Raw genomic sequence first — 12,993 nt, 5'->3', positions numbered from 1 at the left:
GGACTGAAGCCTGTATCGGTGGTTCAGGAAATCAGCAACTGAACCTGGTTTCCTCTGCAGAATCCTTTTAAAACACCTTCAAGGACGATCAAGGAAAGCCTAAATGAATCTCCCATAATGCTTGGAAAAAAACAGTCTCGCTTACCTGTGAACTTTTCCTGTTTCGTTTGGTACATTGAGTATCATTGATCCTGATTTCTAGTGTTGCCATATTCCTCAGTGTCCACTCTACAGCTGAAACTAATATATTATATAGACTCATTACATGCAAAGTGAGATATTTCGAACCTTTATTTGTTATAATTTTGATGATTATGGCTTATTATAACTTTTCACAATATTCTAATTTTGAATTTGGGGTTTTCATAAGCCATAATCATCAAAATGATAACAAATAAAGGCTTGAAATATCTCACTTTGCATGTAATGAGTCTATATAATATATTAGTTTTTGATCTTTTAAGTTGAATTACTGAAATTAATGAACTTTTGCACGATATTCAAATTTTTCGAGTTTCACCTGTATACATAAATGACAAAAGATTTATTAACAAAACATATTCTGCTCATGTTTATTAGGATGAATCCACCGGGGAGATTACGTTTTACATGAAGGGTGCTGATGTGGTGATGGCTGGTGTTGTTCAGTACAACGACTGGCTGGAGGAGGAGGTCATTTCACTTTTTTCAAACCAAATTCAAAATGATATTTACATAATGCTTATGCCAAGAAGCTTCATGACTCGTATGTTGAGAATGTGTTTTCTTCTTTCTTTATCAGTGTGGGAATATGGCCAGGGAAGGTTTGAGGGTGCTAGTGGTGGCCAAAAAATCTCTGACAGAAGAACAATACCAAGATTTTGAGGTGAGTTTCCAACGCTTAGTCATTAGAAAGTCCGCTATGGAATAAAATGTAGGGGTGAATAATTAGTATTTTGCTTATGATCAAGAAAAATAGATGTTAGACATATCTTATGTTCATCAACGCTGCCTTTATTTGATTAAAAATACAGGAAAAACAGTAATATTGTGAAATATTGTTACCATTTAAAATAACTGTTTTCGATGTGAAGATTTTGTAAAATGTACCGGTAATTTATTGCTGTGATCAAAGCTGTATTTTCAGTATCATTACTCCAGTCTTCAGTGTCACATGATCCTTCAGAAATCATTTTAATATGATGATTTGATGCTCAATAAACATTTCTGATTAATGTCAATATTGAAAACAGTTGTACTGCTTAAATTATTTGTGGAAACCGTTACATTTTAATACATTTTAATACATTTTCAGGATTTTTGGATGAATGGAAGCTTCAGAAGAACAGCATTTATTTGAAATAATAAAAATAAAAATATATATGTAGTAATAATAATAATATATATATAAGATAAATATAATACTAATAATTAAATTATTATAAAAAAATTGTTATATATTATAATTTTTTTTTATAAAAAAATATTTAAAAAAGAAAAGAAGACAATATAGGCACATTTACTCTGGGCAGTAGATCTGATTTCGCCATCAGGAGGTTACGACTGGCTGACGGCCATTTGACTCTCAAATGACAAATAATTTGACTAGTATTTGATACATAATTTGATAATTTTAACAGAATAAGCCACCTTTTTAGAGCTGTCAGTCAATTCAGTTGAATCAAATTATTTACATTCAAGGTTGACTTAATCTGATAAAGACAGGGTGCAAGATTCATTGCAGTAATTTTTTTGCACTTTTTGTATTTAAAAGTACTAAATTGACAGCTTATGGCCTAAAGGTAAAGCAGTGGCCAAAAGTGATGTACAGAGGGGGTATTTGCTTTTAATGACCCTACAAGTTTGATTAAACCATCAGAATATGAGGAAAATATTTTATTTAATGTTTAAAAAAAACACTTAACTTGGTTAAAGGTTTTTATCTGACAAAATTATTAAGCAAAAAAGGCAAACTACAGCTACAGGTTTTATTTTACTATGCAAAACAGGAAACCTCATACCTTGACTGCAACCTAATCAGTTTTTAGTATTTTGTTGGTTCTCTCTTGTTTTTGCATGTTCATAATTTTTTATGACAGTCTGACCAAAAATTATGTCTGTACATTTTGGCGTGTTTCATTGTGTTATCATCACAAAAACAATTGACTCCAAGCATGACTACCGGTACATAAAATGTGTATAAAATGTGTAAAAAAAAAAAAAAAATATATATATATATATATATATATATATATATATATATAAAAGGTGAAGATAATGTCCTAGGCTGGACATCACTTTTGGCCACTACTGTATATATTGGGAGCAACTATTTCTTTTTTCTTTTGTTTAAGACACAGAATAGTGATTCTGAACTGGTGGGTTGTGACCCAAAAATGAACAGCTTGAAAGACAGCTAAATGCAATTAATAACTTGCATCTAACCATATTATGGTGCATTATTAGAAATGTAATATAAATAGGCTTATCAACCTTTAAAAGGGAGGAGAAAAGACACTTTTGTTCTTGATCATCAGGCCGTGCATCCAGTTGAGCTGAACTCAAAATATTGTGGTGCAATTTCATGTTACTGTTGCTTGGTAATATGACTATGCCAATAAAATATGTGGGCAGTGTGTCAATTTTCCTTTTCAGCCTGTATCATATAGATAGCTTTAGATTTCTTGGTGTTAATGTTAAAATTAATAAGGGTCATGTTTGATTTTAAAGACATTCGCTGCATTTTACTTACTTGTAAAGTGTCCACTGTAAAACGGGGTCCTGACAACCGCTGGTATAGACAGTGACCTTTGGGTGTTTATAACTACAATATCCAGGTGCTGATCTATATTTATCCGGATTAAACGGTTTCCTAGCAACCATCCATCGTCAACAGTAATTGTCATAAAGAAATGTAACATGTTTTCCACAGGGAACACCCCCAAAACGAACGTTACCCCGCCCACACGCACAGAGAAAGAGTTGTTTCTTCTCCCAGGCCCACGTTCCCACTCTCAGAGCTGAAGTGTGTAATTGTGTTTGAGCGAGTGGGCGGCAGTGACTCACCGAGTGTGTGAGTCACCAAGTGAGAGTGTGTTCCTGTGTTACTCGCACTCACACACATTGTTTGGTCTTTATCTCACTGTGATTGTGGGCCGTGGCCTCAAAACTGCGCTCTGGATACGCTCAACAGAGTGGCAAATCTTTTTGAGGGGTCAATGCAAGGGTGTGTCATTTTGACACTGATTTTTTGACTGCCGATGCCTCTGGTTTGGAGTATCAGGGGTCTGAACTTTCTCTTTTGACATCTCTGATATGTTTGCTTTGATTTCAGGAAAAAATACTCAGCAGTGTTTAGAGATGAATTTATCTTAGAAACAGTTATAGAACATGTGAAAAACATGAACAAAATAACGCACAATTGATAACGCACAAAATGATATTGTTAGATCAATAGATGTTTGTAGACATCTATTATAACAATGCCATTATAACAGTATTATAAGTAATAGTTTTTTTTTGTAAGTAATATTTAATATTCATTTTGTGTAGTGTGCTGACAAATTGATTAATCGCGATTAAGTTTGTAAATTAGTATGTAAATATATGTGTGTGTGCATATATATATATATATATATATATATATATATATATATATATTATAAATATAAATACTCATGCATGCATACACACTCACACACATATGTTTACAAACTTTTTTGTTAGATGCAATTAATCACGATTAATTGATTTGACAGCACTAATCTTGCAAAGATAATTATAATTTTATAATAAAAAATATTTTTTATTTTTTATAATAATAATAATAATAGTTATATTCTTGCCATTACTACTATAAAAAATTTTATGTATTATTATTATATTAGTATATATAATTTATTTAATGTAAAAGAATGTTTAAATTATGATATAATGTAATAAACACACTTGCCTAATTTGCCATTAAAGCATATTATTTTAAGTGTTAAAACCCATAAAATGTTGTTTCTTTCCTTAAAAGAGGAACTGTATACATTAAATATAAATTAAATATGCATTATATAAAAAAAAGTGATGTATGGAAATTTGTCTCTAAATATAATCACATTAACTCCAAAAAAACATCAGATTATTTATTATATTATAGAGCAATTATGACAGCTGGATTCATTAAAATGTACAAGAATCATGGCATTAAATCTAAATAAATATATTCTTTATTAATATTGAATTAATAATACTCAAGATTAAATGTTTGGTGGATAAGTAAACAAACCCCTAAACATGATGTAAAATAAATGTGTGTTAATATGTTGTGTGTAACATGTCATGTGTCCTGCAGGCTCGCTACATCCAGGCCAAGTTGAGCGTGCACGACCGCTCGCTGAAGGTCGCCACAGTGATCGAGAGTCTGGAGATGGAGATGGAGCTCTTGTGTCTCACTGGGGTGGAGGACCAACTACAGGCGGATGTCAGACCCACTCTGGAGATACTGCGCAACGCTGGCATCAAAGTCAGTGTCTGCACGCACAACATGCACACACAATGAGATTTTAATGAGCTACGGAGCACAATGCGCCACAAATAGAAGCGTTCATCAAAATGCCTTGTCATGCAACGCTGAGTTGGGGGTTGCAACTGGTTTGGACAGAAACTCAAATGAACTTAAGAGATGTGATTTATCAATGGTTATTGCTTGCTTTGGAACATTGAAATACATTATATACCGTATTTTCCAGACTATAAGTCGCTCCGGAGTATAAGTCGCATCTGTCAAAAAATGCGTCATGAAGATAAAAAAAAAACACAAGTCGCACTGGACTATAAGTCGCATTTATTTAGAAATTTATTTAACAAAATCCAAGACCAAGAACAGACATTTAATCTGGAAAGGCAAGTAATTCAACTACACAGTAGCACACAGAACAACAGGCTGAATAGGTGTCCGGTATGTTAACGTAACACATTAACAGTTATTCAGCTACACAATAGCATAAAGAACATATACCTGGGAGGCTGAATAGGTGTCTGGTATGTTAACGTAACACATTAAAAGTTATTCAGCTACACAATAGCAGAAAGAACATATACCTGGGAAGCTGAATAGGCTAAATTAACATAAGCCAGCGAGTCCAACAAGTTACCAGTCAGCTAGTTCACCAAGCTCCCGCGATCTCATTCCACACATCACTGAATCCATTGAATTCTTCATCCTCGGTGTCGCTTCTCAACAACTCCGCTAACTAGAGCGCCCTCTCGCGGCTGTAGACGGTAATGTTTTCTCTTGGTTCATCTCAGTTAGTATGAATTCATTTTGGAAAGGAAAATCGCAGGACCAGCCAAACAATGAAGAAAAAAGTGCGACTTATAGTCCGGAAAATACGGTATTTGCATTTCTACAGTCTGTCACATGTAGAAGTTCACTGTACGCTTCTAAAATGGGTTGTTTGTTGACGTGTTGTTAACACAAGCGCTTGGGTACATCAATGCCAGGCCTAATTAACGAAACCTGTTCTTTGTCCAGGTTTGGATGTTGACCGGGGACAAATTAGAGACTGCAACCTGCACAGCCAAGAACGCCCATCTAGTGACCCGCAATCAGGACATCCACGTGTTCAGGCCTGTAAGTCCTCTCCAGACTTCTTATTTCAACCTTCATTTTTAAATAGGTCATATCTTGCGCTTCTAGAATGATTTATCACCCCCCCCCCCCCTCTCTCTCTATACCTATGGAAACTGTTGGCTCTAGACCCTCAAACTAAAAGATTGACTAGCCTCAGTGCAGGAGAAAGGTTGCAAATCTTTCATTATTTTATAGTAGATATTTTAATGGTGCCCGAATCTTTCTGGAGACACTTAAAAGCATGAAAAAGACTTGAATTATAAATGGTTTGGGACTGTGCTTGTTATTGTGCTTTTTGTTTTGGGATGTTATTTTGGGAGAAATAAATCTGAAAATGAGAGACCATGAGCAAAGAATGCTGCCTGGTTTTATAAACCACCTTGACCAGAACAAAAACATAATCGCTCACAAATATGCATTATATATACTGTTATACTATCTGTTCAAAAGTAATGGGTTGGTAAGATTTATTTTTTTGTTTTTGAAAAGTGTCTAATGCTCACCGAAGCTGCATTTATTTGATCAAAAATACAATAATAATTTGATTGTAATATTATTCCAATTTAAAATAACCCTTTTATGTTTTAATATATTTTGAAATGTAATTTATTCCTGTGATGCATCATTACTCCAGTCTTCAGAGTCACATGATCCTTCAGAAATCATTCTAATAGAAACATTTCTTATTATCATCAATGCTGAAAACAGTTGTGCTGCTTAATATGTTTGTGGAAAACCCTGATACCTTTTTTTTCTGGATTCTTTGATGTATAGAAAGTTCAAAAGAATGTTTTGTGACAGTATAAATGTCTTTGCTGTTACTTTTGATCAATTTAATGCATCCTTCCTGAATACAAGTATTAATTTCTTTTTTTTTTAAAAGAAGGGAAAAAAAACTCTTAATGACCCCAAACTTTTGTGGTAGTGTGCATGTAAGCTCATAAAAAAAAAGTCTCCCGAGTGTCTCCAACACAAAAGTGGTCCAAAGCTTGATTGAGTTTAGTAGCGTTCTGAGAAGCAAACAGGGAAAGCAGCATCCTGTGCCCTCTCTATGTGAAACGTGACTCTACGAGCTGTTGTGGAGTTCCCATGTGGCGTGCTGCCACAGAAAGATAGGCCGCTCTGAGGAAGGTTGAATCTTCCCCACAGCAGAGGTTCCTGGAAACAGAAGACAATGGCTGGCACAGCATGAAAACAAGCACCTCGTTCCCTCTGGATCGGAGAGGCATCTGGATTGGCTTCCTCATGGACACAAATGGCATCCAGATTGAAGTCTGGTGTGTTTAAAATTGACAGATGAATTGCTCTGGTGCGAACGTCCAACAATTAGAAAACATCCTCCGTTGGCGAGGAGCTTCGGGTAGATTTATGTGAAACAAAATTGGTTGTGGTTCATTTTTTGAAGATAACTAAAAGGGAATAGTTCACCTGAAAATTGTATTCTCACCTTCATGTCATTGCAAACCTGTGTGATGTTTCTCGTATGGAAAAGAGCAGCCTGAACATTCTTACTAACTTCTCTTTTAGTAGTTCACAGCAGAAAGTCAGTCATATACAGTACGTTTGAAAATGACTTTGAAAGGTTAGAGTAAACAAACTCAATCTAACATCTCAAGAAAGCCATATCTGCCCAAAGCCATCTGTAAATACAAAAACAACAGTTACTAATGGTGAACTTCCTGTGTGAAACTTGCAGACTGCAGGCAATGTAAACCTCACAGTTTAGACGGTTGAGCTGATAGCTAGTTGAATCTGCCATGGTCTGCCACGCAACTGACACCTGAAGTTAATCTCTCAGTCTCGTGATCTTGCTGTGGTTCACCGCTGAGATCATTATCCGAGTGGCTGATTGTGTGTTTGTATGAGAAAAAAACACTCCTGATGGTGATTTCTCCGATGTGTTGCAGGTAACCACTCGAAGCGAAGCTCACCTTGAGCTCAACGCCTTCAGGAGGAAACACGACTGCGCGCTGGTGATATCGGGAGACTCTCTGGAGGTAATGTGAGCCCACATGCACACATTACATTTGAATTAGCCCCTTACACTTTTGCAAACTTTAGAGCGTAACTCAACCCGCACTGTCTGTGCAAGAGACATTGAAAAGAAAGCAGCATCTTGAGCTGTTACTTTTCTTAGCATCATGTCGGACAGTTTTGCATTGGCAAGAACCACTCGCGTTTTCATTAGAAATTTATATGAACTTGAATCAGAGTACTGAAAAATCTGTAGATATGATAAGTGTAAAATATGATTAATATAATGAGGTTAAAGGCCCTGTTTACACCTGGTATTGAGATGCATTTTGGTTGATCGGATCACAAGTGGACGACACTAAATACAGGTGTAAACCGGGTCTAAAACGTTTTGAGCTTGTCCACTTTCAACCACTTCCAGAGGAGTCGAAAACTCATTCGACCGGATTGCTTTTGTAGTGTAAACTCATGTGTTCGAACAGCCACAAAACACCGCCTGCTGACCTAATGTGTAAAAATGATGGGAAGAGCTCTAGCCAGACGGGATTTAAACTTTGTCGGCTGAAGATCCAAATTTAGTTTGAAGATGAAAAACGTATGTTCTCTCACCATTCCTGATTTCTAACACACACACTCACATTGTTCAGCGTGATCTTGCGGCTGTCGGAGCAGAAACGAAAACTGATGCTCTCCGTATGTTTTTCTGTCGTCGTTCCTATGCAAATTACGCTAGCTTATTTTGTGCATTAGCCTATACATAGACCTTCCCTCGAAGAAATCCGGACAGAAGTGGACAAAAGAGACGGATTAAAACACCAGGTGTAAACAAAAATGTGTTTCCCTCGTCTGCTTGTGATCCGATCAACCAAAACGCATCTTAATACCAGGTGTAAATGTGATTCATTTGTTAATCTCAAATGTGTGTAATTCATGTGAAATTCACAGATGACATAATGTGGATTTTATATTCTGTTCTGATTTTTTTCTCATAATAGAATTTTTAGTAAATGACCAGTTTGGTCAATAGCTTGATTTAATTGATTTATCCTAAACATGGCGGTTTTGTGTAATTCTGTGTTCTACAGTATTAATTAGTTCTGTCTGATGTCTCGTTGTATGGCCTGTTCTCAGTCCTGTTGTTGCTGTTGTTGCTCCAGGTCTGTCTGAAGTATTACGAGTATGAGTTTATGGAGTTAGCATGCCAGTGTCCGGCCGTCGTGTGCTGCCGCTGTGCTCCCACACAGAAAGCTCAGATTGTACGTCTGCTGCAGGAACGCACCGGCAAACTCACCTGTGCCGTGGGTGAGTATGCAGGAGCCACTGACACTGTGCACTTCCTCTGCCACGAAATCATATAAATATACTGTGCTGCAGTGATGACATATTGTTGTAGGCTTTCCTCGACAAAAACTCAATAGGATTTTCCCCATGGCTTTTAATTGGATTATTGTAGAAAATAAGCTTTGTGATCTACAAAAGTTTGGGCAAGTGAAAGAGAATTTAATAATTCATAATTTAATTAAAACTTGACAAAAAAATTACTAGGGAAGCAAGAATGATTCTTATTTTATTTTTTATTATTTCTTGTAATAAGATCATGTTTTTTTTTACTTATGGTCATGAATTAACACAGACATTATTAAGTAATAATACATATTTGTATTATTTGTCTTTATTAATAAATATAATAGGAATGAACAGCTATAGACATTTGAAGATATAATTAAAACATTGTCCCCCAGTTTCACAGACGAGGCTTAAGCTAGTCCCAAAGTAAAATGTTTGAGTTGTTTTAACTGAAAGTAACTTGCACTGATATATCTTACAATATGTCAGTGCCATTGTTTTGTCTCAAGATGCACACCAGTAATGTTTTTTTTTTTCTAAGGCACGTTTATAGAAGCTACTTAAATGTCCCACTTGAACGAAGGCCTAATCCTGGCTTAATATAAACCCTGTCAGCACAAATCTAGATAACTAGCTAAAGATAACTATTTAGTACTATTTAGTGCTTTCAATATCATCCAGTTCAGACCCTTGCTGATATGTGGAAAAAACTAAGCATTAATATTAGCTGATGCCATCATCAATATACAAGTTTCCATTGCACGTTTAATCTTGACATGTGACATACCATCAGTTTTATTGCCCTTTCATAAGGGCTCAATCTGGGTCACGGCACCAGCTGTCACTTGCTCATCGTTCACTGTTTTCTCTTTCTCAGGGGATGGAGGAAATGATGTCAGCATGATCCAGGAAGCAGACTGTGGCGTGGGAGTGGAGGGCAAAGTAAGAGCTACCAGTTCCCCGAGCAGCAGCCCTGTCACACACACACTGTCGCCTTCTTCCGGAGTCTTCCCTCCATCTGCGCTCACTGTGTCAAACACACGCCGTGCACAGGCTCTTTTCAGACCACCGCATGAGATTCTCACATTTCTAACATTACATGGCACTGAAAGCATGTAAAATGACTCCAAACATTTACACGCAACAACTTCCCATGACTGATTTACAGCGTGTTAGTTTTAAATCAAAATTCACCCTATTGATTTTCTAAATAGAAGTTTCTGGTCTTATTAATATTATTTTAAAGAATACAATATCTGTTTTTATAAAAAAAAAAAAAAAAAAATTTTTAATGACTATCTCAGCCCCTGAAACAACTTTAATTGGTAATCATATTTTAATAATTTTTATTTCTCGGTAAGGTATTTGAGGCCATACTAAATCGAGTTTTTTAGCATCAAAATATTGTAAAAATTAATTTGGTCACCTAGTTTATCTTATTTATTTAGAAAAAAACATTTTTATTTGAGACCATGCTTTTTGTTTATTAGCATTTAACTACCAACTAGTCAATTAATGTGTTCAGGTAGTTTATCTAAAGGTTGTTTTTTTCTTATTCATCTAGATCTTTGTTATTATTATTATTACATATTTTTTTATTTTAATAGTTCGACTAGGGATATAATGTGAAAACGTTGACCAATCAGGACTATCCATATTAATATCAGAAATATGTCACATTACTTGTGTTAATTACTTTACGAATGGCAGATCATGTTGTCTTAGCCTGGACCACCAAAAATTTCAAAATAAGTTCAATTGACACTACAGTTAAGTTCAGGAAAGTCTGATTTCAGGAATCTCATCCTGAGGTCGACTGCCAATTTAGAAACACGTTTTAGACGTCAGACGTTTTATGAGTCTAAATGTACCTAAAAAGACAAAGTTGACCCACTTGTGGTGCGTCAAGCGAGCTTTCCTGGTCATCAAAATGAGACGTTATGTGAAGGTTAATTGATATGGAGTCATTCATGACTAACTCAGTAAGCCTTGATTGACTTTGACGTGGTTAGATGGGACGTTGTTTTGTTTATTTTTGCTTTACCCAGTCACTCCTAGACTACCCAGTGATCCGAAGATGCTTAATATAGCTGGCTTAATCTAGAAAACATTCTTGCTCACGGTCCAAATAGTGTGTGTAAGCGCTCTGACCTGTTTGTTTATTTATCTGCGTGTGCAGGAAGGGAAGCAGGCGTCTCTGGCTGCAGATTTCTCCATCACTCAGTTTAAGCACTTGGGCAGACTGCTCATGGTCCACGGCAGAAACAGCTACAAACGGTCCGCTGCACTCAGCCAGTTTGTCATCCACCGGAGTCTCTGCATCAGCACCATGCAGGTAGTGTCTGCTCGAGTAATTATCCACCGCCAGCCCATGAATCACAGTAGCTGCAAATAAACACGGTGTAGTGTTGAAGGTTTCAGCTCTAAAAAAAAAAAAAAAAAGAGATTGGTCAAAACCACACACACACACACACACACTCACACGTGTGTGTGTGTGTGTATATACAGTATATATATATGTATATGCATGTATGTATTATATATTAATCCAAAACTACCATGGTGTAATTTTTTTCATACATATACCAATGTATTACCCAGTGTTGGTCAAGTTACTTGGAAATAGTAATTAGTTACTGATTACTGATTACTTCTCCAAGAAAGTAATCCAGTTACTTTACTGATTACTTATTTTCAAAAGTAATTAGTTACTTTACTAGTTACTTTACTAGTTACTTTACTTCAAAAACATGATGCACGACCTGAAAATGCTATAAAAGCAGACCTTTCAGCCTAATTATATTCTTTCTGCATATTCCATCATCTAAAATTGAATCAAATTAAACATTCTCTTTTTTAAAACTTGTTTAATTAGTTTAAATATTTTAACTTTATGCACATTGCATCAACCAAAAATTTAATTAAATGCAACAGTCTCAGACTTGAAGAAAAATGTTGAACATTTAACCAATTTCTGCAGAGTCCACCATATTTTAACGAAATACACAAAGTCCTTCTTCTGTTAACTTATATTTCTGCATATTCCAGCATATAAAATGCAAATATTTTTTTGTAAAATCCTCTATTCGATTAGATTCAAATAAAATACAGCAATAAACTAATTAAAATGAAAGTCTCTCATGACTGTATTCCAAATTATTAGCAGTTACGTCTTTTAACATTAAAGAGCAGATTCGTTTTGTTTTTGTAAATCGTCAGACATGTTTTTACCATTTCATGGAGTTTTCCTTTGTAGAAAGCCTTTCTTTAAAGTGAATTTCGTTTTGTATAAATTGTATCTTAATTTTAATAAATATTGCATCAACCAATTGCATGTATTTAATAAATAAAAAGCAAATATAGCAGACATAATAACCGTGCATTGAGGCGGTAGCGCGCCACGTTCACTTGCATTGCATTGTTAAAAGCCTTTCTTTAAAGTTAATTTCGTTTTGTATAAATTCAATTATTTTTGTATCTTATTTTAATTAATGTTTCATCAACCATTTGCATGTATTTAACAAATACAAGGCAAATATAGCAGACAATAACCGTGACATGGATGAGCCGGCGCGCCGCGTTCACTTTCACTTTCATTGTTAACTAGAGCGCGCACCTCATAAATGAATGAAACTCAGCGTAGGCCGATGTCTCATACATTAGCATTAAATATCTTTGCTGCATCCTTTCTAGAACAGACAAGGGCTTTCTCGCGGCTCGCATCAGCATTTACGGATGATGAGTTTTGTGATGCGGTTGCGGATTAAATAAATAATACCCCATTCGCGCAGCTCTATCGATAACAACATTGAACACTAGGCTACACAAATAGTATTTTTTATTTTTATTTAGGCGATTAATTTTCCATAGTGACATAGGAGGTGCCGGATCCAATAAAAAAGGTTCCGTATCCAACGTCGGGCGTGTTCCGGCTCAAATTAAGCCACGACTCACGAGACAGTCAAACGAAACAACATCACAGTAACGCAGTAACGCTGCCTCCTTACGGGAAAGTAACAGTAATCTAATTACTGTTTTTGCAATTGTAATCCCTTACTTTACTCGTTACT

At 35.6% G+C, this 12,993-nt stretch overlaps 1 protein-coding gene across 1 annotated transcript in view; it reads left to right on the top strand.

The window, feature by feature from the left end:
- Nucleotides 1-12,993, top strand: part of atp9a (ATPase phospholipid transporting 9A) — a 51,313-nt gene that overhangs the window by 27,077 nt on the left and 11,243 nt on the right. The window contains exons 16-23 of the mRNA XM_079587585.1: nucleotides 580-672; nucleotides 782-865; nucleotides 4,322-4,492; nucleotides 5,504-5,602; nucleotides 7,510-7,599; nucleotides 8,734-8,878; nucleotides 9,801-9,865; nucleotides 11,103-11,258. Coding sequence (XP_079443711.1) covers nucleotides 580-672; nucleotides 782-865; nucleotides 4,322-4,492; nucleotides 5,504-5,602; nucleotides 7,510-7,599; nucleotides 8,734-8,878; nucleotides 9,801-9,865; nucleotides 11,103-11,258 — 903 coding nt within the window. The remainder of the gene's footprint in view (nucleotides 1-579; nucleotides 673-781; nucleotides 866-4,321; nucleotides 4,493-5,503; nucleotides 5,603-7,509; nucleotides 7,600-8,733; nucleotides 8,879-9,800; nucleotides 9,866-11,102; nucleotides 11,259-12,993) is intronic.

Source organism: Phoxinus phoxinus (assembly GCF_949152265.1).
Source record: "Phoxinus phoxinus genome assembly, chromosome: 18".
Lineage (NCBI taxonomy): Eukaryota > Metazoa > Chordata > Actinopteri > Cypriniformes > Leuciscidae > Phoxinus > Phoxinus phoxinus.
The sequence above is the reverse complement of the archived record's forward strand: the minus strand, read 5'-3'. Positions and strand labels throughout refer to the sequence as shown.